This window comes from Purpureocillium lilacinum, assembly GCF_023168085.1.
Source record: "Purpureocillium lilacinum CBS 284.36 DNA, scaffold_7, whole genome shotgun sequence".
Classification (NCBI taxonomy): Eukaryota; Fungi; Ascomycota; class Sordariomycetes; order Hypocreales; family Ophiocordycipitaceae; genus Purpureocillium; species Purpureocillium lilacinum.
This window is the reverse complement of record NW_027072117.1, coordinates 2,592,623-2,619,603: the sequence shown is the minus strand read 5'-3', so window position 1 is coordinate 2,619,603 and position 26,981 is coordinate 2,592,623. Positions and strand designations below refer to the sequence as shown.

Below are 26,981 nucleotides of genomic sequence, written 5' to 3'. Positions count from 1 at the left end.
GCAAGGCGAATATCGACAATGGCAAAGGGAGCGCTCACCCAAAAGAAGGCTCGTCCCAGCCCCGCGAGCGTTCCAAGACTGAGAATTCCAACGCGCGGCCCAGACACTACGTCAGGCACAATCCCCTCCGAAACTCAATGTTTCCCACACGCGTTTAGTCGGTTAAAAAAAGAGATCCGTTTGTTCGGCCCGACGGACTTTCAGCTGCTGCTGCTGCTGGACGATGGTCTGATGCGGCGCGGTTGCTGGTTCTGGGCGTGGTTGGGAAGTTCTGCACGTGCGCGGCAACCACGGCGGTTTGGCTCGGGAACCACGGTTTCTTCTCGTTTAAAACTGAAAATGGGTCCGATACTGGGTATCGATCCAAAAGATTTTCGAAGCCTTGGAGACGGTCAGACTGGATGGATATTGAAGGCTCGCGGTGGCGGCGTCCCGACCTCTCAACAAAATCGCTCCCACTCTATCAGCGACCAAAAGGTTCGGACTGATAATCGGCGTTTACTCGCACAGCACGAACAAACCGTGCTACCAAGATGGCGTCGTTGTCAAGGTAATGCAGCCAGCTGTCGTCGTGCAAATTGCTCGGCGCTCCCGTTCGTGGATGTTTCCCAGAGACTGGTACAGGAAGCAACGGTTCCGGGGCGAACAGGATCGTCGGGTTCGGGACGAAACGAATGAGTTTGTGTCTTACGAAAAAGAGAAATGCAAAGATTCAAGGAGCGTAGCGAAGATGCAAAGGAGTGCAAGGCGCCTCGTGGCGTGCTGGAATGAGTGAAAGGGTCAAGACGTCGAGCGGGAAGCCTCACGCATCACAGGAACGAAGGGAAGGGGCCGGAAGGGAAAGAGATGGCAGTAGGTATCGAACATTCACACCAAAGGGGGAGGGGGCCACATCGAAACAATGGAAGATCGCGGTGGAGATACTGTTCGTCTGGGCACTCATTAGGCCAAGGACGGGCCATACGGCAGCGCCCCCAGGGCCGGATGGACACCTCTCTGGGGCCGTCCGTTTGCCGCTCCAGACAAGATTACGGGGGTTCCAAGGGTCACTGGGCATGGGACCCAAGACGGGCATCCATCATCCATCCAGCATGTCCGGCGACGGTTGGTGACGTTGTGCGAGAGCAAAAGATCCCGAGTACTAGGTACACAGGGCGGCCAGGCCAGTTGGCGCAGGGGCGCATGGCGCGGTGCAACGCCAGTTCGGGGGCCACAGGCACGAGGTACCAGGAACCACGAGGTCGACGGCTGCCGGCAGAACAGAGAGGGACTGGATGGCAAACTGATGAGGCGTCGACGAGATCAGTCCAGGGGCACGAGGGATGGGCGGCCCCACGCGCCTGATTGGCCTCATCGAGCTTTGCCTGTTGGAGGAGGCTGTCTCGGAGGGGCGAGCGATGGTCAGGGGAACTGAGGACTTGGTTGCACATCAGGGAGACCCCCAGGTCGCATTGAGGGTCCGAGGATCCTTGGGCCCCTTGGCGGTCCATACACTTGGCACCTCTCTTGGCCAAAAAAGTGCCTGAAGCATCCATGGATCGGGTTCCCAGCGACTCGGGTCCAAATCGTCGACGGAGTGCGTTGTCCGACTTGCCTGGCTGCCCCGTCGGCAAGACGGCAAGGCCATCGTCTTCGCAGTTGGCGCGCGTGCATGGTTTCGTCTACACGATGCCTTGGGTGTTTCGCCTGCGGTTGGTGCGGTGCCAAGCGCGTCGTTGGTGCGCCGGCATGGGTGCGCCCCTCTATGACGATGGCTCGTTCAACTCTTGCGGGGCCGCTCTGAGCCTCAATATCCACAAGCTAAATAGGGAACCGTGTTGGGAACAATACCGACGGGCACACTGCGGGCCAAGCCAGAAGTCGGGAGCTCGGAAGAGGCTGGTGCGCCAGACGCGTCCGCGCTGCGTGCCAGAGAGGCAAACTATCAGGAGAAGCCGTTCTTCGCGACGGACCCCCGGGGCAGAGACGGGGACGGGAGAGGGCCCCCTTTGCCACCTCACACACACCTTTGGAACCCAAGTGCCTGACCGGCATGCAGCGCGCGCTGGCGGTGGTGGTGTTGGTTGGACGCGCTTTCGACGGCGCTTCGCTGGCGCAAGTGCTGGCACGGCTGGGCAGAGGAGAGGAACGGGAACTCAATCAATGTCAGGGGCGGGCGGGGGCCGATCAGCAGCCAGGGACGCGGTTTCACGCTGGGCCAACCAGCCAATCCCGTGTGGGCGCCACCCCCAGATCCAGCGCTGGCCCTTGCTGGGGCTTGGGGGTTGGAGGGGTCCCGCAGGGGGCCGCTCCCACTGAATTTGGCCCGGAGGCGCTGCCCAGGCTGGAGTGGCAGTGGGCGGGCAAGCGCAGGTTGGCCTCGCGTATGGCTACGGGCAGCCTGCCACGGGCTGTCGCCTGGAGCCACAGCCACAGCCGCCCACTGGTCGGTCATCCGACTCCCGTCTTCTGGGCAGACGGCGGCTGCGTCAGCAGGCGGTCGAGGAACCTCATCCAGCCATCCAGCCTCCCGGCACCTCGGCTCCAGCGCATCGCAATGTGCAAACGCTAGCGGCCGGCTTCATTACTGGAGATGGCGCATGGGAATCGCCTGGAGTTGATCAACTTGCAACAAAGGTCGGGTGCACCCGCATCTCTGGCGCCACGTGCACTCACGAGTACGTATGGGCAATCAACAGTCGACTTGACATCTGTTATTAGTAGCTACCAGGTGCAGATTGCCTCCTCCACTGACTCGACACTGCCCCAAGGCTGAGCGAACAGGCCACCCCGGCCACCGTGCTTGGCGAACGCAGCAATAAAATGGACGTGATTCATGAAGCATGTTCCCGGGTGTTTGTAGATTCCTGGCCCTGGCGGGCAATGTGAGTGTGCACGATGGCACCCCTAGCAAAAAAAGAGCTCGTCTCAATCAAATCATGCAATTACCCCTCCGCGGGGTCGCTGTCGCCGCATTTGCCCGCCCGTGCGAGCGACCGGCACGCACCGGCCATGACCAACCCACCACAGTCCTCACAAAGCTCCCCCGCCTCACTCCTCGCTGACCACGGGTTCCTCAAGCAGCGAGCGCCGTGACCTTGCTCGTGAGCTGGGGCGGGATGGCGCCCTGGAGGTCGTCCACCTTCTCGCCGTCCTTGAAGAAGAGGAACGTCGGCATGGCGCGGATGCCGTACTTTTCCGCGACGGGCGCCACCTCGTCCACGTCGACCGACACGAACTTGACCTCGCCCTGCTCCTCCGACAGCTTGGCGAATATCGGCTTGATCATCTTGCACGGCGGGCACCAGCTGGCGGTGAAGTCGACCACCACCTTGGGGTTCTCCTTGAGCACCTGCTCAAACTCCTCGAGCGACTTGATCTCGACGACGACCATGTTTGCGCGCCCGTTTGCTGGGTTTGTTTGTGATGGTGTGAAAATGCGTGTGCAGTTGTTTTGCCTGTTACGTGCGGGGAAGAGAGTTGCGTGATGCGAAAGACAACCTAGAGGACAGCGGTGGATGCTGACTGACTGACGCTCTGGGTAAGTAGTGGGTTCTTGAGCTTCGGTTGCCGTCGACGTGAACGTGTACAGTGCAGTGCGGTGCAGTGAGACTTTTGTTCGCCAAGCGTCGCCAGCATTGCGCGACCCGAGCCGGCCTTTAAAAAGGGCACTGTGAGCGGGCGGGCCGCTGCGATTACAGTGAGGATTACGAATCCACGCAGCGATGGAAAGGGTATCGGCCCGCTGCTTGTCAATGGTCACAGCGGCTCGGCTGACATGCTTTTCGTCACCTTTTCCGCGGATTCCATCATATTCTGCGCCACGACGACGTCGATTCCCTTCCGGTCGCGCGACAGCAACATGGCCGTGGCTGCGTTGTTTGCTACGCCTTCCGGCAAATCCGCCAGTCGCGGCCGTGCGTGGGTGAGGCGGTCATGACAAGAGCCGCATCTCAAGTGCCTGGGACGGGCCTCATTCGCCGTGGGAGGGCAATCGATGGCCACGTCAAAGGCGGAGCTGAACAAGAGGTGCATCAAAGTGCGGTTGCAGCACGCCACGGCGAGTCTGCTGGTCCCGCGGAATGGTGCAGGTGGCCTCCATCCAGCGGAACGGCGGCACATTGTCAACTCCAAATGAGCCGCCTTTGTCGTCGTCGTCCATATAGCAGCAAACAAGCAAACACGTGTGCCATCACACGATGGGTGGCAGATGCAGGACATAAGCGATGCGGCTGATTCCAACACCCACCACCACCAGGCTGTTGAGTGCAGCTTGCACAGGTGGTGTAACGCCAGGACACGGCTCATCAAGGTTGCGTTTTCCGCCCAAGCCGCCGCCGGAGCCGCATTGATTCACACCGCTCTTGGGGCTGGCGAGAGCTGCGTGAGACGGCGACCTCCACTGACGCTCCGATTGCTACTGTACTCGCGGGCGGCTCGGCGAGGCGCAACATGCAGAGCAAACATCGCCCCAAGGCTGAAACGCATTGACTCTCCGGTCTCTGACACGCGATCGGTAACACGATTGTAGATGGCCAGCTGCACGGCGTCACTTCGCTCGAGCGCCGAAACCTGGGCCCAAGTGCGGAGTCGACCCGGACTCGGGCGCACTTGTGGCAGCTTCATCCAAACTCTTGAGATGGAAGCAAATACGTGGTGCATATGCAACCCTTTGCGGCGCCTCTCGTCCGAGTCACGGCGTGCATCTCCGGCAGACCCGCGTTTGCTGCAAGCCGTCTGTCCGTCGTAGAATGTGGCTTGCAGAAAGAAGCCTTGTGGAGAACGGACCCTGGGCAGCGGGCGGCGCAGTTGCTTCCAGACGCCAAAAGATCTGCGCCCAGATTGCGTCCATGTCCACCGACGTCACGCTCGGTCAACAACATTTCGATCATCACGGAGATGCGACCTTCCGTGACACGGCCAAGGCTTGCCCCATCTTTCGTCTGTTGTACGTATTGTATAAGCCCAGGTGGCTATGCTGCTCCACCGGTAGATCAACAGGGGCGCTGCACTTGTACTCGTAGCCTCACACCTCACCCAGATTGGCATCGACCATCCGGCCTCTTGTTAAGTGTCGGGACTCGTAGTCTACCGTCGTTTGTTCGTCATCCTCAATTGACTCGCATATTTACTGCCAAGAGGTCCGCCATGAGGCGCCAAGTAAAGCTCAACTGGCAACCTTCGGGCTTCGAGAAGCACTGAAGACCCGATCATTGGTATCAGAGAGATGGCTGTAGGGTAGGATATTGGAATTTTGGAATGTAGACGCCTTCTTCACCGCGTTCCACGCGTCGAGAGCGGAGGGAACGCAGAGCATGCGCTCTATGTAAACCTGAACTGACGGAAAGTGTAGGGTATGGCGGAAGTGACCAATATCTGTCGTTTGCCAGCTTGGTCACGATAAGTTTATGGGTGCATGACCCCAAGGCGAGAAGATGGCGGATTGCTCTCCATGAAGGGATTTGAGGAGAGATGTCAATGTCAGTCTGCAGCAAGGCACATAAGACACACTTCCCAGTTCCAAAGCCCACGAATTTGAAGCACATCAATTCTTCCTCGCTCAGTTCCTCAAGTCCTCTGGGAGTTGCATGACAAGTCGAGGAAGATGGAGTCATGTGACGCCACTCGTCCATTCGCACCAGCCACAGGCACCAGCCTCAACCGTCAACGCCGCCTCGCCATGCGACCACGCAACGCCATCAACCCGTCACACGAGAACACCAAGCATGACATGACCTGACGACGCTCGCGAATGTTTGATGATTACCGGCGGAATCAAATCTTTTAACGATGGATGACCTGTCGGGGCTCGATTGGTCCAAGACCGCCGCCAACCAGCCCAAGCCGCCTCCCATGAACCCCTCCTTCTCCTCGCTGCGACCGAGCCCCTCGCCGTTTAGTTCTGGCCGAAGCACGCCGGCATCCGCGAACGCATCGACTGGATCGCTGCCCAAGGCTGCGCCGCCCAAGCCGGCGCAAGATAGCTTCAGCAATCTGATGAACTTTGGCCAGGCAAAGTCGAACCAGAACCTGACCCTCGCGGAGCGACAAGCGCAGCTCGAGGCCGAGAAAAGGAGAAAGGCCGAGGAGCAGAGAAGACAGACCGAGGCGCAGTTTGGCAGCGGGCAGCACTGGGATGCGCTTGGATCGCGCGCGTTTACGCCGAGTCCGAGTCTACAGCCACCCGCCCCTTCGAACGGACCCAAGCGAGACGACGATGACCTTTTCGCTGCGTTCAACAAGGATACCGCGGTTGACAATTCCAGCCACTACCCACCCCCTGAGTCGAAGGGATCGACTCCCGCGAACGGCGCTGGACTAGACCTGAGCAATCCGACAGCATGGAACTCGACCGCCGGCTCGAACGGAGACTTCCCCGTGGACGACGACGACCCATTCGGCCTCAACGAAATGAAACCGGCGGGCGCAGTCCCAGCGGCAACATCGACGAACGCGCTCGACGACGACGACTTCCTGGGCGATCTCGGCAGGCCGGTAGATGAGGTGCGCAAGAAGCAGCAGGCTGCGGCGCAACCTGAACCTGGCAAGCCTATCGAGGACGACGATTCGAGCTCGTCCGACGAGCCTCCGCAACCGTCGCGACGGGCGCCGGAGTCGCAGCCGAGAGCGAACAAGGAATTCGACAGAGCCCTAGCTCAGCTCGTCGACTATGGCTTTTCTCCAGAAGATGCCCGGCGAGGTTTGTCGGAGAGCGGGGCTGGCCTCAACGTCCAAGCGGCGGCAAACTGGCTCCTGGACGACGCGCACCGGAAAGCCAAAGAAAAGGCACAAGGCAGAAGCTCGTCCACAGGGCCTGGTAAAGCTCCGGTGCAGACCGAGCAGAGGTCCGGCAACAGGGGCGACGCTGACTTTGCCAAGTCGGCCGCCGCCGTGGGCAGCAGCTTGTTCAAGACGGCGAACTCGCTGTGGAAGACGGGGCAGAAGAGGGTACAAAAGGCTGTGGCTGATTTCAACCAAGAAGGCGATCCGAGCCAGCCCAAGTGGATGCGCGACGCGCAACTGCAACAAAGTCGCGCTCAAGACGAGAAGAGAGCAGCTGCGCAGGCCACAGACGAAGCCATGGCTCTGGAGGCCGGCGGCCGGCCTAATCCTTCTCGCTCCAGCAGCAGGCAAGCAGCTGATCCAAGATTGGCCGCGGAGGCAGGACGCAGGGCGTCTCCAGCCCCATCCTCCGGAACTCAAAGTAGAAGCAGTCCGGTTCCCCGGTGGCAGCAGAGCGCATCACCAGCGCCATCCGATGCCAGGTCGCGCCTCAACAGGCTCGCTGCCGACGACGACAACTTCTCCAGCTATGTCAGCGCAAACAGGAGGAAGAAGACGGCGCCGCCGCCCGAACAGCCCAAGCAGGAGCCGGAACCTGACCTCCTCTTCAACACACAGGCACCCAAGGCCCAGCCTATTCCCCATCGCCCGGCACAGCGCGACGCGCCGTCACCCGCGCGACGCCCGCAGGCCGCTCCGACACCTCCGCGGCGCGCCACCCCGAGGCCTGCCCGGCAAGTCCCTCCCATCGACCACTCAGCGCTTCAGAGTTCCACCAAGCACAGGCTAGAAGGGACAGCCCACTTCAAGCGCGGAGACTTTGCCATGGCTCACTCATCCTACTCGTCGTCCATGAACGCGGTTCCCGCAGCGCATCCGTTGATGGTCGTGCTCCTTACGAACCGCGCGCTGACGGCACTTAAGACTGGCGAGCCGAAGCAGGCCGTGTCTGACGCCGACGATGCTCTCAAGATCATCGGGCCCAGCAATGGGCAGGGGGAGAGTGTCGCCGTCAAAGGAGAGAACGGGCAGGACGAGCAGAGGGACATGAAGGAGCTGTACGGTAAGGCATTGAGCCGAAAGGCCGAAGCGCTGGAGCAGATGGAGAAGTGGGCGGACGCTGGTGCCGTGTGGCAGCAATGCGTCGAGGCCGGCGTAGGTGGAGCGACGGCCGTCAAGGGCCGACAGCGTTGCCAGAATGCGCTCGCGCCCAAGCCTAAACCGGCTGCGAAACCAGCAGCGAAACCGAGACCGAAGCCGTCGGCCACGGCGAGCCTGGCGCCGCAGAAGAGCTCCGAAGCCGTCACGCGACTGCGCGAGGCGAACCAGGCGGCGGCACGGGAGGACGACGAGAAGTTTGCGCTGTCGGAAGCGGTCGATGCCAGGGTGTCGGCCTGGCGCGACGGGAAGCGGGACAACCTCCGGGCCCTGTTGGCCAGCATGGACAAGGTGCTGTGGGAAGGGTCCGGGTGGAAGAGCGTCGGGATGCATGAGCTCGTCATGGCCAACAAGGTCAAGATTGTGTACATGAAGGCCATTGCCAAGACGCATCCAGACAAGGTACGTGGGAAACTTCCGACCTCGCCGCGGGAGACACTGACACTCGGCAGCTGCCCCAGGACGCGAGCACCGAGGTGCGACTGATTGCCGGGCTGGTGTTTAGCACGTTGAACGAGAGCTGGGATAAATTCAAGGCCGACAACGGCCTCTAGCATGGAGCGAGCGGCGTTTGATTCCCATAGAAGCCACGCATTTGGGCGGATGAAGATGTAGAAGAGACGAAGAACTACCATTTAACACCATGCCATGCCATGCTAAAGATATATACTGCTGCAAAACAAAACAAGCTCGCGAACGAGATATGATGACCTCGTCCCCCAAATGACCCGTCGTAGCCTACTCTCGAACAGACGACGGCACGGGAGCTGGCGACACGCATAAGAGCCCCGTGACTACGTTATAAGCCGAGCATGCGGCGGACGCCGTCGCGGACCTTGTTCTCGTAGTCGGCGCGGCGCTCGCGCCACATCTTTGCGGCCTCGACGTTGGCGGGGCTCTCGTCGTTGGGCTCGGCGAGCATGCTCATGACGGAGATGAGGATCTTCTCGACGGACTGGATGGGGGACCAGCGCTCCGAGGCGTGCTCGTAGTGGTTGGGGTCGTCGCCGGGAGGGTGGAGGATGGAGATGCAGACGAGGCCGCTGGGGTAGACTGTGTGTCGCTTCAGTCAGCTGCCACTCTCTCTTGCCAGCCGCGACTTTGTGTGCGTGCGCAAGTCTCATGCTGAACGGAGGAAAAGAAGAAAGAAGGAGGAAGGCAGGTCACTCACCGTTGGGGTGCCACATGTCGGCGAGGAACTTCATGGACGGCGGCGCGAGCGGGTAGTCCTTGGGGAAGCGCAGCTCAGCGGGGAAGACGCCGCCCTCAAACGGTGTGCCCTCGGGGCCCTGGATGAGGCACTCCCAGTGCAGCAGGTCGTCCTCGGAGACGGGGCCGGCGGTGATGCCCTCGGGGGGGTTGTTGGTGAGGGCGCGGTACTCCTGGAGGAGGCGGCGGTGGGCGGTGGACTGGGCCATGGCGGTGGTTGCGACTTGCGACTTGCGAGCGGGGCTGGCAGCGGCTGCGGGCGTTGTCTGCGTCTGAGTCTACCTTTCTATCCGTTTCGCGCTGCTCTCGTCGAGTACACAGGCGCGGGGTATTAGGCAGGTAGGTAGGGAAAAGGAGCCCCGGCGGGAATGCGGGCGCGAGGAAGACAGAGTAGAAGAAGCGACGTCGCTGGAAGTGGCGGAGGGTCTTGTAGATGAAGGTTGACGCGCGGGAGCCGATGGCGGGGATGGCTTGCGCCGAGGGGAGGCGCTGGCCGTGGTGGGGAGGGGAGCCTGAGTGCGGCGGGGCCGGGACGCCCGCCCTGGCAGCCCCGGTCTCGTCCGCTACAGCCCTCGGTCGGAGCGCTGGAGCGTCCGACGCGCCGCCTGAAAGGATCGCTTCTGCAACCTGGAACCACCCTGGAGCCTCGATGCCCTGGCACGGCATCAGCGACCTGCATGACCCTGGACAGCTAGTTCCTGGAGACGATGATGATGGTGTCAAGTTAGATGCCGCATACGAATACGAGACATTATTCGGTCAAGGTACGCATTGCGTTCTCGCGACATGTGATGTTTTGTCTGCTTGTTGACCATCCCATGCCGTCGGCGTCTTTCAAGGTCTACCGCTTGCACAGGGCAGGGACAGACCTGAACAGGCGCGGCCGAACCGCCGCAAGACCCGACACGCGCTGGCAGTCAGGGTAGGACCTCACGCCATGTGCGCCAGCCCGCGGATGCGTCGCTCCTTATTGCATGCATCACCGCGTCTCCCATCTCACGCGCGAGTTGAACTGCCAGCCTCTGGGTTGAGTCACTGCATGCCAGACGCTCCCAGGTACGCGTTGCCATTGGCCCGCCAAACGGTGGCCTTGATAAACAAAATTAGCAGCTCCTCAACCCAATCTGGCCTGTACGGTTCATTCCGAAGACATGGTTGGCGACCCACAATCCGGTGTGGTCTAGTGGCTATGATATTGCGCTTTCAAGCTTCACGGCTGTAAGCACCGCAAGGATCGGGGTTCGATTCCCCGCATCGGAGATCATTTTCTTTTTTTGCTGCCTCTCCTTTTTGATGCTTGGCTTTTGCACGACCTCTCTTTTTGCTCGTTTGAGTCTTGCCGCTTTGAAGGGTATGACGAGCAGCTAGAATACGTACCCTTTTCTCTTTGGCGCGCCGAGTTTCGCAAGTGACTGCTGCAGAAAGCCAAGTATCGCAGTCTGACCACACCTCACTTCCCTACACCCTCATCCTCCCACTTACACGCGCATACATCTCCACGACCTGCACCGCCCTCTCCTCGCTCCGCGGCCGAACGTCCACGGCGAACGGCGTCGGCTCCAGTATGACATTGGAGTCGGTCGCCCGCGTATTTACGGGCACCTCCTCGCCCGTGAGCGGACACGTCCGTGGCGCCAGGTCAAACGCCCAGCACACGGCCGCTGCAAAGACAAACATCTCGCGGTCGACCAGCGCGGTGCCGAGACACGCCCGCCGTCCCCAGCCAAACGTGTGCATGGCCTTGCCCTCGCGCAGGCTCGGGTATTGCGTCAGGGGCTCCGCGTACGTCGGCCAGCCGGGCTCGAGCCAGCGCTCCGGGCGGTATGACTCGACGTCTGGGAATACTGAGGGTGCGCGGTTGAGGGCCCTGGCGGAGAAGTGAGCTCGTGCTTTTCTTTGTGAGATGGGAGTTGGACTTGTGAGGCTTACCACTCGAGGGCGAGGACGATGTCGCCCTGCTGGATGTGCACGCCACGGTACTCGGTCGGCGTTTCGCATTCGTGAGGGACGCCTTGCTGCCGTTAGTCTGATACGCCGTGATCGCCTACATGAGCCGGTACGTGGCACGTCTTACCAAGAGGAACAGTCGGCCTCCACCGCAGCGTCTCCTTGACGCAGGCCCGCACTGTCGGCAGCTTCGCATAGTCGCCCATATCCGGCATCCTGGCACCGCAAACACGATCAACCTCCTCCTGTACCCTGGCCAGCCACTCCCCGTGCATCGCCATGGCCATGACAAAGTACTGCATCGGCCCAGCGACGGTCACCACGCCCACCATGCACAGAAAGCCCAGCACACACGCCGCGAACTCCTCGTCATCGGCGCCCTGCTCCAGAGAGCCCCCCTCGTCGCGCAGCTGCTCGCAGTACCGCGCCGCCCACGTGTCCCCCGGCAGCGTGCCCTCGCGGAACCGCCGCTTCGCCGCTCGCAGAGTGTCCGTCCACCATGTCTTCATCCACCCTTCGCGCGCGACCTCGTGCCGCCGCCAGGGGTTGTGCCCGACGAGGTCGGCGAGGTGCCACAGCGGCGTGATGGTGTTGACCAGGGGCCCGGAGGTGGACATTTGGCGCAGGGCGGCGAGCGCTTCATCGCCGTAGCGCGGGCCGAGCGTCGCATCGCCCCAGGTCAGCCGTGCCATGATGCGGCCCGTCGTCTCGCGGATGTTGACGTGGAACCTGCTCGGGTCGACGAGCAGCGTGCCGAGGAACCGCTTTACTTCGTCTTCGACGTGGCCGTAAAAGTCGTTTTGCATCGCCACGGCCATGGCGGCGTGAACCCACTTTCTCTGTGCCTTCCATGTCTCTGTCGTGTGTCTCTACCATCAGCATGTCGTCCCGCCGGCCGTGAAGGGTGCCCTCTGGAAATGGCCTGAACCTACCGTTGCGATCCTGTAACGCCGAATACGTCGGACCCTTCTTGTGGTCTATCAGCGCGCGTATCTGCGGCCGCCCACCGAAATGATTCCCCATCTTGACGAGAAGGTCCGTTGCGATGCCCTCGTCCGACACGACGATGAAGCGCTGCCCCATCATGGACGTCTCATACACGGGACCGTATTCATCGGTCCATGCCTTGAACTTGAGCCACGACGACGTGCGTGGCAGGTCGTATACGCGCCCTATGATGGGAAACTCCCGCGGGCCGGGGAAGCGTGCGGCGCCTTGCTTCGGGGTCCATTGGTTTGGCCTTGACAGAGGCGAGACTCTGTAAGAGCGGCAAATTGTTATCAGGATAAGGCTGGGAACGACGGCGAGGAGGAGGTAGAGTGCTGCTGAAGTGAGCGCCATGAGATAGGAGGGAAATGTTTGACTCTGCGATGTCGTGAGAAACTCCCACGCGGGGCCTGAGGTTTTTATTTCCAGCTCTCGACTTTTTGGTCACTGTCTCATAATCTTTGCATGTACATTGGGCACGCGCATTAAGGCGGCCTCATCAATCGTTGCACATGTACTACGCCAACAGGACCTACGTGCCGCTGTATTGATGTTGGCTTCTGGCTGACAGCAGCTGAAAAAGTTGGCGGATCAGCTATATCACATTGTGTAGCACGGGCGGCGATTTCTGTCACGGAATCCGTAATAGAGGTTCACGTTGGCGCGGCCAGGCCCTTCTCTACATTGTATTCGACGCTGGACCCGAAAGTGTGGCGGCCATGGATTGCAGAATGAGAAAACAGACAAGCATTTTGTGAACCTTGCTTCGATTAAATCTAAACTAACCTCTAGAGTAACTGGAAAGGGGCCGTCTAGTCGACATCAAGCCAGCGCTTCCTGAACCAGGGCCTTCAGATCGTTATCCGTCTTGCCCGTGATGCCGAGCAGCTCATTATCGACGTTCTTAAACTCCCCACCATACCCCTCCCCAAAAACAGCTCGCATAAGGAACCCCATCGAAGACTTCATGTCGAACTCGCCGTTGTCGTAGTTCTTCTGCGAGGCAGCCTCCAAGTCCGTCGTCTTGACAGTCACCGGATCCCACTTCCTCTGCGGAGCGACGGTCTGCGCCACTTTAAGTATCTTGCGCTGCGTAATGATCATGTCGTGGACAAAGACCACTCGGTTGCGAGTCTCGTCAGGGTTGCGGAACACACCCACGACGGCCTGTCCGACCGTCGCCAGCGTCGTGGCGCTGAACGGGCGGTCGCCGCCGTCGAAAAACGCAGGCGTGTCGGACGCAAAGTCGACGATGAAGTTGCGCTTCATGGCCCAATCCAGAAACACGCCGTTGCGGACCAGCGTGTACGAGAAACCCGGATGCGCCCGCGCGTGCTCCTGGAGGGCCTTGTGCACGGCGATCTTGGGCTGGTACACGGGCAGCTGGGACGCTTTTGGGTTTCCGCAGTCGGAGCCGAACTCGGAGGGGATGAAGCGCTTGACTCCGGCGGCGGTGGATGCTTCGATGAGGCCAAGCTGCAGCTCCATGGCCTCGGTGGTTAGGACCGAGACGACCGCGTCTTGGCCGGCCAGCGCGGCGGTCAGGTCCGGGATGGAGGAGTAGTCCACGCGGACGACCCGAACGGAGTCTGGAAATTCGGCGCTGGACGAGGCGCGCGTCAGGACGGTGATGTTGAATAGGTTGGACTGTATGAGTTCGTTGAGGATTGGAGCGCCCAAGTCTCCGGATGCCTGGGTGGTGTTAGTCGGGCACTCGTATGGAAGGATAGGTAACAGTTTGCCGTACCCCTGCAATGGCGACATTTCGAATAGCACTCATAATGGCGATTATCAACCTTGAAGAGATGGAAAGAAGAATATCGACTTTCAAGGTAGTTCAGGAACGCAGTTCATGCAATGCCTTCGTGTCGTTGAGACTGAAGAGTAAGAGGTCGATTGCAGAGTCCTACTGAGTTGCGAACATTGCCTGATATATAAACTTCCCAGAGCCACTATAGAAAGCATACGTATACTCCAAGGATCTTGTCTCATTGCGAATTTATCATCCACCAGATTAATCATTGAGGCTCTCGTGTAAGTCGGACTTGGCCGCGGATGGAGTCCGGTGCAAGTGCAAGTGCGGGCGCGGACGCGGACGCGGACGCCAAACCCGATCAGGACATCCCGGACTCCGTTCAACTACATGCGTCGATTCATCAGCCATCGCCACGGACAGACCGTCACGCGTTCATTCCCAAACCCAAGGCCAAAGCTCCCAGACCATCTGGAAACCCAGGGGCAAGTCAGTTCAACGCCTGCCACTACCATAATAAGATCGGGTCAGTGTCACGTCCGCACAGCGTCCGCACTTGCATCATCAGCGTTCGTCGCATCGGCATCCCGCTCCCCGGCCCACATGCCGGCCGAGCGATGACACGCGCCGCCATGCCCACGGCCATGACCCAGGCTTGTCTGCGGTGTAAGCAACAGAAGCGGAAATGCGATCGGCTTCTGCCAGTGTGTTCGCTGTGTCAAAGGTCAGTGTAAACCTTGTCCGACGAGATGAGAAAACCGTCGGATGAATCGTAAACTGAGCACCCTGGACACTGAACCAGACTGAACCGGAGCTGCTGCTACTCGGACCCCGATGGCGCCGCACATCCGCTACCGGTCCCCGATCTTCTCGACCTCACACCCGCAAACATCAGCCAGACCCTCGAGGCACAAGTCTCAGCCATCATCGGCCCCCCTCCGCTCGTCCACGCCGCCGCGCAGGCATACTTCACCACCGTCCACCCCTGGCTCCCAGTCATATCGGAAGATGCCTACTACAGCCAACTGTCCGCTTCACGGACGCAGCCGATGCAGGCGGACTTTGGCCTCTTGACGCTCAGCATGTACCTCGTCTGCGCGCTGCCGGTGGACGGGCAGGTACCCGCGCAGACGAGGTCGCTGTACGCGCTGCTCAGGAGCTTCGTGGGTATGCTTGAGGGGCTGGACGCGGGGAACTCGTTTGAGATGCTACAGAGCAGGTTGCTTCTCTCTGTGTTTGAGATGGGCCACGGCTTGTTCCCCGCAGCGTATATATCTGCAGGGGCTAGCATCCGGGCGGCGGTCTGTCTCGGAGCGAACGACGCAGCGTCGTCTGGCCGGTTGCACAAGACGCTTCAGCATCCCACGGGGCAAGCTGACTCTACTCCGCAAGTGTGGCGAGGCGTCGTAATCGCCAACAGGTGAGCTGCCCCTAGCTGTCAAGATATACCAACATGAAGCCTAAAGCCGTGATAGATATGCCACGCTCCTGAGCGGCAAGGGCTCGTGCCCTCCACCGAAACCATCCTCGGAGGCAGACGAGAAGAGTGCTGTATGTAACGAACTACCTCATACTTAGTTCCAAGACGGATCCTGACGAAAAGACAGGAGATTCACGACCACACAACCCCATCCCAAATCGACCACTTCACGAGGCTAGCTCACGCATCACGGCTCCTCGAACAAGTCCTCGCCCACATCCACGAGACGACGCCCCACCACGAATTCAACACCGCAGAGGCATTCCAGATCATAAAAACGGCAACCTGTTTCATGGAGACGTTTTCAGACGGAGACGCCGCCGAGAACGCCATTCTATCCAGCGCCATGGCCGTCTGCAGGAGGTAAGCCTCCCTGCCTGGCCGCTTGCCCCTTATAAACCTCCACTTCCCCCGGCGCCTGTGTTAACGGAAATATGTTTGCGTTTGCCAGCGCGGTGATGGAGATTTTGGAATTCGGATCCCGCGTCGTGCAGCCGGACAGCGAGTTCTGCAACCAGGCCTCCGTCAACATGCTCAAGACGATAGTCGAGGAGCTCATGCACGGCGCTGCACATCTCCTCTCCGCGTCATCCGCGGTCAGGACCGACGCTCTCTCGGTGTTCATCGCGCAGCCGCTGTACAAAGCGGCCATGATTTACCTCCGAAACTTGACGGACGCTGATCGCATGGACCTTGGGCCGTCGGTAAAGCCCCTGAGAGACGCGCTACTGCTGATCGGCAAGCGGTGGGCGGCTGCAGGTACGTTGCGGGCTACAGCAATGAGTGTTCTGCGTGTTGAAGCTAATAGGCAAGCCAGGGCGATACATCGAGGAGATTGATCGCTACGCACGACAAAATTGATCACCTGGACGAGTCGTTTCTCTCCATACCCGTTCAATTAGTCAAAGTGGACTCTGCCAACTTTGGGATTCAACGGCCCTGAAATCCCACCCGTACTGGTTTGCTAAGTGAGAGCAAGCGCACCGTTTGCACGCCTCGTAGGCGGCAACAGATGTGATACTGAATTGAGAGCGATCACTCCCTTAAGAAACGCCGCTGGGTGATTCGTCATCGCCAGCGAGTATATTCAACGCCTTGCGCCTCGCCTCGCCTGTCTACAAGCCCCCCTTGGCCTTGAGATCCTCGTGCACCTTCTTTTGCTTATCCCACATCTTCTTCAGCGACTTCATCTGGCTCTTGGGCACGTCGCTGCCGTCCTTCATTTTGGTCGGCAGACCCTGCTCGTCCCAAGCACTATACCGCTCGTCCTTCTTGAACATCTCCTCTGGCGGAATCTTTGCCTTCTCCTTGGCCTCTTGCTCGGCCTTTTCACGAGCCAGCCTGGCTTCCTCCTTCTTCTTGGCCTTTTCGGCCTCGCGAGCTGCCTTTTCCTCGCGGGCGGCGATGAGTTCGGCCGCGGGAATGAACTTGATGAGCGACGGCTGGTTGTCAGGCCGGTCGTCTAGGTACACACCGAGGTTTGTGAGATCGTGGTCGCGGATGCGGTCCGTGATGGCAAGAATCTGCTTCTTGGTTTCCGGGGTCTGGGCCGAGACGATTCGTCGGAGCTCGTCACGAATCTGAGAGACGGTGCGCAGAAACGGGAGGGCGAGCTTCTCGATGTCACGGGAACCCGTGGATGCGACAGACTCAAAGTCCTTGCTGGGGTCTTGGGCCAGCAAGGTGGGAATGGCATCACTGGACAGCGACAGCTTGCTGACCTCAGCCTTGACCTTGTCAACCACGGCGGCGTACGGTCCGACGGCCGTCTTGGGGTCCATATCCGCCGAGATGGCCGAGGCCCAGCCGAGCCCGTCGTAGGGAGCCTTGGCGCGGGCGTCCAGGCCAAAGATTCCCACCATCTTGGTGATCCATCTGGCAATGGCCTCGACCTCGGCCAGGTTGGCGTCCTTGTTGTCCTTGAGGAAGACGTTGGTCGAGTTTACCAGCTTGAGAATGACCAGCATGGCACGCGGGGTATCAAAAGAATTGGTGAGGGCAGCCTCGACTTCCTTCTTGGCCTGCTCGAGGTCGGCCAGAAGGCCGGTGGCCGGAGTATCAGAGCTGATTGACAGCGACTTGACACCATCGGTGACACCAGCCTCGGCCAACCATGACTTGGTGTTTGTGAAGAAATTCTAAAACAATTAGCAACGGCATCCACAGAAATGAGAAAATTACGTACGCTGACTGTGCTCTCCCAGTTGTCTGCCTGGGCTCGCATGTCGGGTGAAACCTCGACTCCGTCGTTCCACTTGCCCATGAGGAAGACGATGCGCATACTCCTCGCCGTGTAGTCGGTCGACAGTGCGTCCTGGATGGTCTGGAAGTTCTTGAGGGACTTGGACATCTTGGACCCCGAGATGGAGAGATGGCCCATGTGCAAGAAGTAGTTCACCCAAGTGTGCTCGCCCTTGCTGTGCTCGCAAAAGTACGCCTCACTCTGAGCCAGCTCGTTATCGTGATGAGGGAAAGCAAGGTCGATGCCACCAGAGTGGATGTCCATACGCGAGCCGAGGACGTCAGAGGCCATGACGGAGCACTCAATATGCCAGCCAGGCCTGCCGTCACCCCAGGGGCTCGGCCAGAAGGGCTCGCCGGCCTTGGACTTTTTCCAAAGGGCAAAGTCGCCAGCGCCCCTCTTGCCGCCCAGGTTCTTGGAAAGGGAGCCTTCGCCTTCCTCCTGGAGAGACTTATCGTTTCTGCTATCCGGACGCAGGCGGGCATACGTGTTGCCTGCCTTTTCGAACGCTGCAATGTCAAAGTAGACGGACCCCTCGGCCTCATACGCGAACCCCTTTTGCACCACGCGCTCGACGAAGCTGACAATCTGCGGGACATACTCGGTGACCCGTGTGATGACATCTGGCCTCAGGACGTTGAGGTTGTCCATATCCTCCGTGAACAGAGCCTCCATACTCTTGGTGAGATCGGTGAACATGGTCTGGTCTCGGGTATCAATGGTCTCCTTGTAGAGAGAGTCGAGGTACGGGAGGAGGATTTCGTCGGCGCCGGGGAAGATGTCGCCCTGCTTCATGGCTGCCGCAGCCGCGTCCATGTTGCCGATGTGCATCTTGACCTTGGCCTCGGGGTCGCCAGGCTTGCCCTCTCCGGTCAGGGTGCCTCCAGAAAGCACCTTGCCATAGGCGGCATCACGGCGCGTCGTGTAGTTGGACTCGTCCAGGTCCGCACCCTCCTCGACAAGCAGCGGAAGGCTGCTTGCAGCATACGCACGAAAGGCAGAGAGGGCCAGGGCCCGAAGCTCTGCCGCGGAATACGTCTTGTTCTTCTCGAGCTCGAGCAATCGCTGTCGACGGGCCTTGATGATGATCTGGGCATGTTAGAGCCGAATAGTCTGGCGGAGGGCCGTCGCGCACACACCTTGTCGTCAACGTCGGTCATGTTCATGACAAACTTGACGTCGAACCCGAAGTAGTGCATCAGGATGCGGCGAATGATGTCGGTCGAGACATAGTTGCGGGCATGGCCGAGGTGGCTCTTGTCGTAGACTGTCGGACCGCACACGTACCACGACACCTTGCCAGGCTGGATGGGGACAAAGGGCACCGGAGCGCCGGGCTTGAGCGAGTTGTGTAGTTTGATCGACTCCATGGTGGCGGTAGCGAAGGAGAATCGGCGGGGGAGGAGGCTATTCTGGGCGGCAGCAATTGTCGGTCTGGCTCGAGTGAAGAGGCGCGAGAAATTCATTCAGAGAGGTAGAAGGGTATAAAACGAAAGGAGAGAAGCAGACGGCAGACGCACCACCCTCGAGTCACTTCAGGCCTCGAGGTTGAGTCAATGGCGGTCGCGCGTCGAGGTTGAGTCACCAGGAGTGTACAGGTCGAAGGGAGGTCAGCCCAGGGTCGAAAAGTGCCGAAGCTGCAGGTGGCCTCATCGTTTTCTCAGGCACTCCCCCACCTTCCTCAGGTGTGTCTGTGCAGCTCAGCGCCCCGGGGTCGCTTCCATGGATGCTCCAGGGCTGCCCCTCACAAGGCCAGCTGCCCGTGCGGCTAGTGGGGCTGAATGCGCTAGCATCGCCCACGAGGCTTGACTTGGCGCGAGGCTGCAGGCGCCGGAACTTTTTTTCATCAACGCCTGGCATCCACGAGCACCTTGACATCACCAGTGGCATACGACATTCTGCGCATAGGCATTGGCCCGCCATGACCAGGCCGTCGCCCTTCCTGGAGCCGGGTCTTCGGACCTCGGCGAATTCTCTCGCCATCGTTGGCCTGTCGCGTGACAACTACCAGCCCATCACCCTCGAGCAGTCCTCCGGAGCCGTCGACGGATATGCAGAGGGCGCGACGCTCAACACGAGATTCGGGTCGTTTCCTCACTCTACTCTCATCAATGTGCCATGGGGCTCGCAAGTCCGCGCGTCGCTCGTCGACACGGGATCGCGAGGGCGGAAGCGAAGACGGGAGGACGTGGAGAGCGAGGGCACGCCCATGCCGAGCCAGGACGAAACCGACGACAAGCCTGGGCAACAAGGCCTGGCAAAAGCAGTGACCGCATCTAGTGGATTCATCTATCTCCTGCGGCCCAGCCCCGAGCTGTGGACGAGTGGCCTGCCGCACCGAACGCAGGTCGTCTACACTCCCGACTACAGTTACGTCCTTCAGCGCATTCGAGCCAGGCCAGGCACGCGGATAATAGAGGCAGGCGCTGGCAGCGGCAGCTTCACCCACGCCTCTGCGCGAGCAGTCTATAATGGGTATCCCCGCGGCGACACGGACAAGAAGGGCAAGGTCTTTTCCTTCGAGTACCATCAGCCGCGCTTCGAGAAGATGCAGGAGGAGATAAACAATCACGGCCTAGATGGCGTCGTCCATATAACGCACCGCGACGTATATCAGGAGGGGTTTCTGATAGACGGCAAGTCGCCTCAGGCCACGGCCATCTTTCTCGATTTGCCTGCCCCATGGGAAGCTCTGCACCACTTGTCAAGGCGAAAGATTCACAAGGGCGGCAAGCCGGACGACAGCGATGACGCCTGGGAATCACCTCTGGATCCAAAGCAGAGTGTCCACATCTGTACCTTTTCGCCCTGCATAGAGCAAGTCACCAGGACGGCCCTGGAGCTTCGCACCTTGGGGTGGACCGACATTGATATGGTGGAAATCGCCCACAAGAGAATCTCCGTCCTGCGAGAACGAGTAGGAATCAATTATACCAGCGAACGAGGCATCAACGCCACGCCCGCCGACGTCACGGAAGCAGTCAAGAAGCTCAAGAGCGACCTCAAGCGGACGCATGAGTTTCACAAAGGACACAAGCCTGACAACGTCTCCGAGTCGTCCGACACCAAGATGGACACGGACGATGGGGTATCAAAGCCCGAGAAGAACGGAGCCGACGACCCAGAGGTACCGAGCGAGCCTCCTTTCATGCAGGGCCGCGTCGTTCACCGCACCGAGAATGATATCAAGACCCACACGTCCTACCTGATGTTTGCCGTCCTACCACCAGAGTGGGACGACGAGGCAGAGGCTGCGGCCTTGGCAAAGTGGCCCTGCGGCCAGGAGAAGAAAACGATTGGCAATCTGGACAAGCAGGCGCGGAAGCAGGAGAAGAGGGAGATGTTGGCAAGCAAGAAGTCGAAGAAGCAGAAGGTGGATGATACCCGGGCACCGGCGCCTACGTGAAGCCATATGGCAAAATAAACGTCCACTTTTCTTCAAGCCAGCGTCCTACAAACATTGCATGTGAATGGCACATACGGTGCCCTCATACGGCCTGCAGGCGGACCAGAAGCTTCTTGGCCGCCTTGCCCTCGGCGTAATACTTGATTGCATCGACCAGCGCCTCCCACCCAGACTCGTCGAACACGTCAAACTCGACAGGTCCGAGCGTGCCCTTGGCGACATGTCCCTCGAGCACAGGGACCAGCTTGACAGTCTCCTCGCTAATGTGCCTGCCAATGTCGGTGTCTCGCCCAAGCATGCCGATCCTGACCTGGTACTCGTTGATGCCGGCCGGGACGGTGTAGTTGTTGCTGCGATTCATGAGCGCCCCGCTTTTACATTTCTCGAGTATTGGACGAAGACTTACACATTGTCCGTGGTACTAAAGTACTTGGCCTGTGCAGTCGACTCGGCAAGGATCTTGAATCCCGCCTCGTGCGCCTGCCCGCTGCTGTCCCACACGAGGCCGACCTTTCCGCCGGTGATGGACTTGACCTCGGCGGCCTGCTCGTCGGGCGAAGCGCGGTTGCTAAAGGCGGCGTTGGCGCCGCTGGCGAGCACTTTCTGAGCGACGGTTAAAATGGGCTTTGCGACTTTGACAGTGTTGAAAGGGGGCTTACAGAGGACTTGGCAGGGGAGCACGAGGCGGCGACTTTGTATCCGCATGCGCGTGCAATCTATTGAATGTCAACATCTTGGGAACCGGTCTCCTGTGTCGTGGTTGTGTACCTGGATGCCAAAGTGGCCGACCGTGCCGCTGCCGCCGAGGACAACGATCCACTCGTCGCGCTCAGGGACAGTCGCCTCTGCATCGGGCAGAGGGACCTTGCCACCAACGATGATGCCAAATGACGAAGTCTTGAACGCTGTCAGCTTTAATGACTACCAATGTGAAGTCGGAAGTGAACGGATGCGCACCAGGATGCCAACGCCCATGGTGGTGGACTCTTCAACGGAGATGTTGCCGCTCTTCCTAAAGGCAGCATCCTCGTCGACCAGAAATGTCTCCTGGAACGGAGAGTACGCATTCTGGCCCAGGTTGCACGACCCAAACACGTAGTCGCCCTTGTGGAGCTTCTTGCAGTCGCTGCCCGTCTCGAGGACGATGGCGCCAAAGTCGGACCCGAGGACGGCGGGCAGGGCGGTGGTCAGGATGGCCGTCTGCTGCATAAAGACCTCCCTGTGGAAGAGCATGAGAGACATGTTCTACGATGTTGGATAGGGGTGGAGGGGGGGCATACACGGGGTTGATGGCGACAAAGAGCGACTTGACCAGCGCCTGCTTGGGGCCCGGCTTGGAGCGCGGGATGTTGTCGACGACGGTGAACGGCGCGCCGGCCTTTTCAACGACGAGTCCCTTTTGCGTGGCCATGGTGGGATGTCTCAATGGTTTAAATGGAAGCAGGTAGCAACGAAGCCGAGTGAAGTGATCACCTGGAGAGCTGGACGCCGAGTGACATCATCGCGAAGCTACAGCTCTTTATATACACGCGCGCTGGAGCTTCACATGTAGACACGTTTTTGACTCAAGCCGGTATCGCGGACGAATCTGTTCTCGACCAGCGGTGGCGTCTGCATGCCAAAGGCACCTTTGGCCGCGTCACTGGCAGGCAAAAGCCCGCGTCGCCAATGACACCGACGTTGTGAAGCCTCGTCGCAGAGCTAGGCAAGCTGGCCGAGGGCCGCGCCTGGGATCAGCCCTGGGAGGGGTCCCGGGGAGGGAGGGGCCAGGGCGGCTGTCACGTCAAGGGTCCTGGTTGCTGCTGCAGCTCCTTCGACCGCAGATGCGACGGCCAGATAGTTTGGCGACAGCCGAGAAGCCCAGCCCGTGACAGCTGGGGCGCGCCATTGGACGGGGTGCACGGCAACGGTTAACCGCGATGGAGTGTCGCGCAGGCATCACCCCGCTGATGTCATGGGGTTTGAATGGCCAGGGAAGAAGGCCGCGGGCGCGCGCTGTGACACTGTTCCTGATGAGGCTTCGGCCTGGCGCTCCGGGTGCAGCTCGTATCCCACATCTCAATGCGAGTGGCGGGCGGGAAAAGGGCTGGAACTGGCGCGCAGGGCGAGCAGCTTGTCCGCGCTGTAAAGACGGCGAAAAAGATATCCGGTCTGCGTGTCACTAAACTTTTTGGCCCCCAGTAGGTTGTTGGAGGGAGGGGCTTGGGGGAAGAGGCGGCATGGCGGGGGGTTCAGTGACAGCCCACTGGTACGCAGTGGCCGTCTGCTGGGTGGGTGGATGGGTGCTTGGGAGGACGGCGGCCCGGAAATAGGTTGCGCCGCGTGAACCCCGGCCAGCCAGGCCAAGCCAGGCCAGCAGCGGGTCTACCTCCCAGTCAGTGATTCACTGACATGCCTGCAGCAGTGCCCAGTAGCACAACCTCGCGCCGCCTCCCCATTCGACAGCCTCGTCTGGCCTTCTCTTCGCAGCCCACCTTTTTTGCGAAGCTTCACAACCGCAACCTCACAATCGCTACCAGCATCCCGACAAGCCTCTCTCCTTCCCTGCTCGCGCTTCGAAGCCAACGGCAGCTGCAACTCCCGCCCGCGACCATGACGTCCAACATTGGCATCCCGATCAAGCTGCTCCACGAGGCCACGGTTCGTTGCATTGCCTCCTTCCCGAACACCTCCCCCAACGCGCGCGTGTTTGGCAGCTGCTAACCTCTCTCTCCTTCCGCGTTGCAGGGCCACATCGTGACGGTCGAGCTTACCAACGGCAACTCCTACCGCGGCACCCTCCTCGATGGCAAGTCTTCCGCTCCAGCTCCTTCCCCTTCCCTCCAATTCCATCCATCATACGCCCGTTTGATCTTGGGAGAACAATCCGCTAACTGCCCGCCCGTTCGTCGCAAACAGCCGAGGACTCCATGAACGTCCAGATGAAGGACATCACCGTCACCTCGCGCGAGGGCCGCGTCTACCACGTCGACCAGGTCTACATCCGCGGCTCGCACGTCCGCTTCTTCATCATCCCCGACATGCTCCGCAACGCGCCCATGTTCCGCGCCCGCAACGTCCGCGGCCGCGGCGTCGGTCTCGCCCGTGGACGAGCCACCGTCAGTCGCGCCCGTGCCACCGGCCGCGGCGGTCGCTAGGATGCCCCCCGCGCCTCTGATTCGGGCGCCGCCTCCGCCGCCCCGGGCTCGATCGAAAGGTACGACGCCGAGTAGAAGATGTGACGCCCCCCTCCTCCGCTTGCCTACACTTCCCCCTGGGGGCTGTTGTGTTTTCTTGTGGAATAGGGTGTTGGGTTTGTTTTTCCACGTTGGCGTTCCGGAATATGGGTGGGATTGTGCCCCTGCTGGCTGAATGGGCAGGGCACGTTGCAAAAAGCTGATTTTTGGGCGACGGGGGAGAATCTTCGTCGACGGCCGCAGACACAATAATCACAACAGTGGCCTTTCATTCACTTTCGGAATCATTCGCTGACCATGTGACCTCACTCTGCAGACGCTCCTCCGCTCCCCATGGTGGTGGTGGTGGTGTCGTTGGCAGCAGCACCTCTGCTGCTTTTCAGGCTGGCCGCGCCGCGGGCGCCAGTGTCATGACGGACGGAGCCCCGCCCGTCGCGTTCTCGTTTCACGCGGTCCCGCCGCCGGCCTCGTACAACCAGCCGGCCTTTGCGCCCGCTGGCGGTGCTGGTGGCTCCGGCCGCCGAGCTGGCAGGCCCATGCTCCCGCTCTGAAGCGTGTGCAGCACCGCATAAGGTTCTGGCTATCATCTTCTGGACTGGAATATCAGTGGATACAGTGCCAGCTGGGATGACTGGTTGACAGGATACTGATTGCATGGAAGCATGTTTGGAAGCACAACACGCCAATGGATATAGAGAGTGAATGCAGAGCTGCCACAAGTGCCAGACAAAACGTTGTTGCCGCTGGTTTGATCTATCATACACGTAAACATACAGGCGCGTCTATTGTATCCGCGATAGCGCGTCCTCGGCTTTGGCCACCAGTTCCCTCGCGCTTTGCAGCTCCTGAGCTTCCTGTTCTGACGCCTTGGCCGCCGCGCCATTGTCGAGCACCATGGCCACACTCTCCTCAGCTCCCCTGACAGCCTTGCGTCCCTCCTCGCGCACCTCGCCCTCCCAGAAGCCCCGCGCCGCCTCCCACTTCTTCTGCATGCGGCCCAGGCTGTACACAATGCCCAGGGCGGCCACGGCGCCAGCCTCGTAGAGCGTGGACGCAAACGACGAGGCGTACAGGAGCGCGGCGAGAGACGTCGTCACGCCAGACGTGCCGAGCGCCTGCATGACGAGCCGCTGCGCCAGGGACTGCAGCGCGGGGACGGTCTCGTTCTGGAGGTAGCGGCGCGTAAAGGCAATGTGCCCGGGCCACTTGGGCAGCGCGGAGGACGACGTCGCGGCGAGGGCGGGCGCACGCTCACCGGAGCCGAGGCGGCGCTGCTCCGAGGGGACGGCGCCGTCTGCGTCCCCCGCGGAGACGGGCTGCGGGTACTGCGGCGAGTCGCCCGCGAGCTCGGCGATGCGGCCGGTGAGGTACACGAGCTCCTGCTCGGCGGTGGGCATGAAGCGCTGGCCGAGCATCTCGTTTGTCAGCATGGCGACGTCGTCGACGCGCCAGAACAGCTTCCACCAGCCGAGCTTCCTCCAACGGCGGCCGGTGAAGGCCAGGTCCAGCTCGTCCTGGAGTTCGGCATGGGCGCGCTGTGCCCAGTCGGCGAGACGACCGTGCAGGCCGACGAGGGCGGGAGAAGCGCCGTTGGCGGCGAGTGCGCGGGATAGCTTCTGCGCGTCGGCTGCGTGGATGGATGAGATGGTGTTTTGCAGCAGTGAGGCGATGAGCTGCCGCACGGCGGGCTTGGTGGCGTGCTCGCCGGTAGATCTGGCACCGGCCCGGAGCCATGACGCGAGGGCGGGGACGTTGCTCGTGGACCAGAGACGCTCGTAGTCCATTGCATGCTCAGGGCTTTGGCGGAATAGTCGGATGCCCTGCTCTGCTTGTGATATGTCGACAATGTCAAAGTCTGTGTCGAGCTGCTCCTTGGAGACGCCTTTGATCTGCACGGCGGCCATGATGGAGCCACCCGCCTCGGAGACGGGCAGGGCGGAGACGTTGACGGCGCCCATGAAGCCGTCGGCGACGAGGAGCGCCTGGTGTACGGGCGTGGTGACGGGCGATACGCGGTCCTCTGCGGAGGGTATGTCGACAGCGGGGACGAGGACGGCGTCCTCGAGGGACTGGACCGTGACTTCGCCCGGTGCGCCATACGGAGCCGTAACCTCCATGAGAAGGAGCTCCAGGTTGAGTCCGTTCAAGTCGGGCGACGAGACGTGCAGCTCATGCAGAGCCGTGTCCGTCGATATCTCAACGCGCACATCGGCGCGTTGGCCAGGCGCGACGCGCACAATGAGAGGCTTGCTGGGGTCATGAGCCGCGAGCTCCTGCTCCCACGGCTGCTCATCGGACAGCGGATCGACCAGCAACATGCGAAGGATCCTACATGCGGTATGCACGGCGCCTCCGCCCTCTGTCGGGCCGCCGTTTGCCAGGCCGAGGATGGCAACGCGAACGACTTCCTGGCCAGCGGATTGTCGCAAACCCTGCAGGGCCAATTGGAGGCGAGAGAGGTTGACGAGGTTCGGAGCCCGACACTGGAGCTCAAGGAGGGCATGTTCAAGCTCGACGCGGGGATTTGACGGCGTGGCCGAAGCCACAGGCGCAGCGGTCGACTGCCATCGTCTCGGGCGCGGTGGTGAAGCAACGTCGCGGCGTGATCTCGGAGCTCTGGATCGGACAGGGCCGGCGGGGGTCGACGGCGCGGCGAGCGAGCAGAAGAGACATGTTGGAGCTTCGTAGCGTCGTCTGCCTGCGCGGGCGAGCAGACGAGGTGGCCCGCCGCGCGGCAGCAGCGCGGATTTGGAGGCCATGGGCGGTTGGTGTTGCGGGTTGGAGCTCGGACGAGGTGGGAGGATGGGCGAGAATACTTGGTAGTTTTGTCGAGCTCCATCCTGGCGCGGCGCGGGTAATTC

At 60.6% G+C, this 26,981-nt stretch overlaps 11 protein-coding genes and 1 non-coding gene across 12 annotated transcripts; 5 read left to right on the top strand and 7 right to left on the bottom strand.

Moving 5' to 3' along the window:
- Positions 1-3,055: 3,055 nt before the first annotated feature.
- On the bottom strand, positions 3,056-3,373 carry PLICBS_009703 (uncharacterized protein; the record flags this gene model as incomplete). The annotated part of the gene is made up of 1 exon (XM_018325319.1): positions 3,056-3,373. The coding sequence occupies one exon, from the start codon at positions 3,371-3,373 to the stop codon at positions 3,056-3,058; it is 318 nt and encodes a 105-aa protein (XP_018176713.1).
- Positions 3,374-5,769: 2,396 nt separating this feature from the next.
- On the top strand, positions 5,770-8,474 carry PLICBS_009702 (uncharacterized protein; the record flags this gene model as incomplete). The annotated part of the gene is made up of 2 exons (XM_018325317.2): positions 5,770-8,322; positions 8,373-8,474. The coding sequence occupies 2 exons, from the start codon at positions 5,770-5,772 to the stop codon at positions 8,472-8,474; spliced, it is 2,655 nt and encodes an 884-aa protein (XP_018176711.2).
- Positions 8,475-8,719: 245 nt separating this feature from the next.
- PLICBS_009701 (ubiquitin-conjugating enzyme E2 7) lies at positions 8,720-9,338 on the bottom strand (the record flags this gene model as incomplete). Its single annotated transcript, XM_018325316.2, has 2 exons — positions 8,720-8,973; positions 9,092-9,338. 2 exons carry the CDS (start codon positions 9,336-9,338, stop codon positions 8,720-8,722), a joined length of 501 nt encoding a protein of 166 aa, XP_018176710.1.
- Positions 9,339-10,298: 960 nt separating this feature from the next.
- Positions 10,299-10,389, top strand: PLICBS_009700. The gene has a single exon. It is a non-coding gene; the product is annotated as a tRNA-Glu (tRNA).
- Positions 10,390-10,587: 198 nt separating this feature from the next.
- PLICBS_009699 (uncharacterized protein) lies at positions 10,588-12,417 on the bottom strand (the record flags this gene model as incomplete). The annotated part of the gene is made up of 4 exons (XM_065601705.1): positions 10,588-10,996; positions 11,059-11,140; positions 11,204-11,932; positions 12,009-12,417. The coding sequence occupies 4 exons, from the start codon at positions 12,415-12,417 to the stop codon at positions 10,588-10,590; spliced, it is 1,629 nt and encodes a 542-aa protein (XP_065457777.1).
- Positions 12,418-12,885: 468 nt separating this feature from the next.
- Positions 12,886-13,843, bottom strand: PLICBS_009698 (uncharacterized protein; the record flags this gene model as incomplete). The annotated part of the gene is made up of 2 exons (XM_018325314.2): positions 12,886-13,755; positions 13,811-13,843. The coding sequence occupies 2 exons, from the start codon at positions 13,841-13,843 to the stop codon at positions 12,886-12,888; spliced, it is 903 nt and encodes a 300-aa protein (XP_018176708.2).
- Positions 13,844-14,448: 605 nt separating this feature from the next.
- PLICBS_009697 (uncharacterized protein) lies at positions 14,449-16,157 on the top strand (the record flags this gene model as incomplete). The annotated part of the gene is made up of 6 exons (XM_065601704.1): positions 14,449-14,540; positions 14,619-15,236; positions 15,292-15,367; positions 15,424-15,659; positions 15,748-16,055; positions 16,114-16,157. The coding sequence occupies 6 exons, from the start codon at positions 14,449-14,451 to the stop codon at positions 16,155-16,157; spliced, it is 1,374 nt and encodes a 457-aa protein (XP_065457776.1).
- A 254-nt stretch (positions 16,158-16,411) lies between these two features.
- On the bottom strand, positions 16,412-18,908 carry PLICBS_009696 (uncharacterized protein; the record flags this gene model as incomplete). Its single annotated transcript, XM_018325312.2, has 3 exons — positions 16,412-17,434; positions 17,482-18,627; positions 18,678-18,908. 3 exons carry the CDS (start codon positions 18,906-18,908, stop codon positions 16,412-16,414), a joined length of 2,400 nt encoding a protein of 799 aa, XP_018176706.2.
- Positions 18,909-19,459: 551 nt separating this feature from the next.
- On the top strand, positions 19,460-20,944 carry PLICBS_009695 (tRNA (adenine-N(1)-)-methyltransferase catalytic subunit trm61; the record flags this gene model as incomplete). Its single annotated transcript, XM_018325311.2, has 1 exon — positions 19,460-20,944. The coding sequence occupies one exon, from the start codon at positions 19,460-19,462 to the stop codon at positions 20,942-20,944; it is 1,485 nt and encodes a 494-aa protein (XP_018176705.2).
- Positions 20,945-21,026: 82 nt separating this feature from the next.
- PLICBS_009694 (uncharacterized protein) lies at positions 21,027-22,355 on the bottom strand (the record flags this gene model as incomplete). The annotated part of the gene is made up of 6 exons (XM_018325310.2): positions 21,027-21,294; positions 21,351-21,547; positions 21,604-21,660; positions 21,713-21,841; positions 21,902-22,163; positions 22,225-22,355. 6 exons carry the CDS (start codon positions 22,353-22,355, stop codon positions 21,027-21,029), a joined length of 1,044 nt encoding a protein of 347 aa, XP_018176704.2.
- A 1,181-nt stretch (positions 22,356-23,536) lies between these two features.
- PLICBS_009693 (small nuclear ribonucleoprotein Sm D3) lies at positions 23,537-24,081 on the top strand (the record flags this gene model as incomplete). Its single annotated transcript, XM_065601703.1, has 3 exons — positions 23,537-23,584; positions 23,672-23,789; positions 23,843-24,081. The coding sequence occupies 3 exons, from the start codon at positions 23,537-23,539 to the stop codon at positions 24,079-24,081; spliced, it is 405 nt and encodes a 134-aa protein (XP_065457775.1).
- An 821-nt stretch (positions 24,082-24,902) lies between these two features.
- Positions 24,903-26,438, bottom strand: PLICBS_009692 (uncharacterized protein; the record flags this gene model as incomplete). The annotated part of the gene is made up of 1 exon (XM_018325308.2): positions 24,903-26,438. The coding sequence occupies one exon, from the start codon at positions 26,436-26,438 to the stop codon at positions 24,903-24,905; it is 1,536 nt and encodes a 511-aa protein (XP_018176702.2).
- Positions 26,439-26,981: the final 543 nt, after the last annotated feature.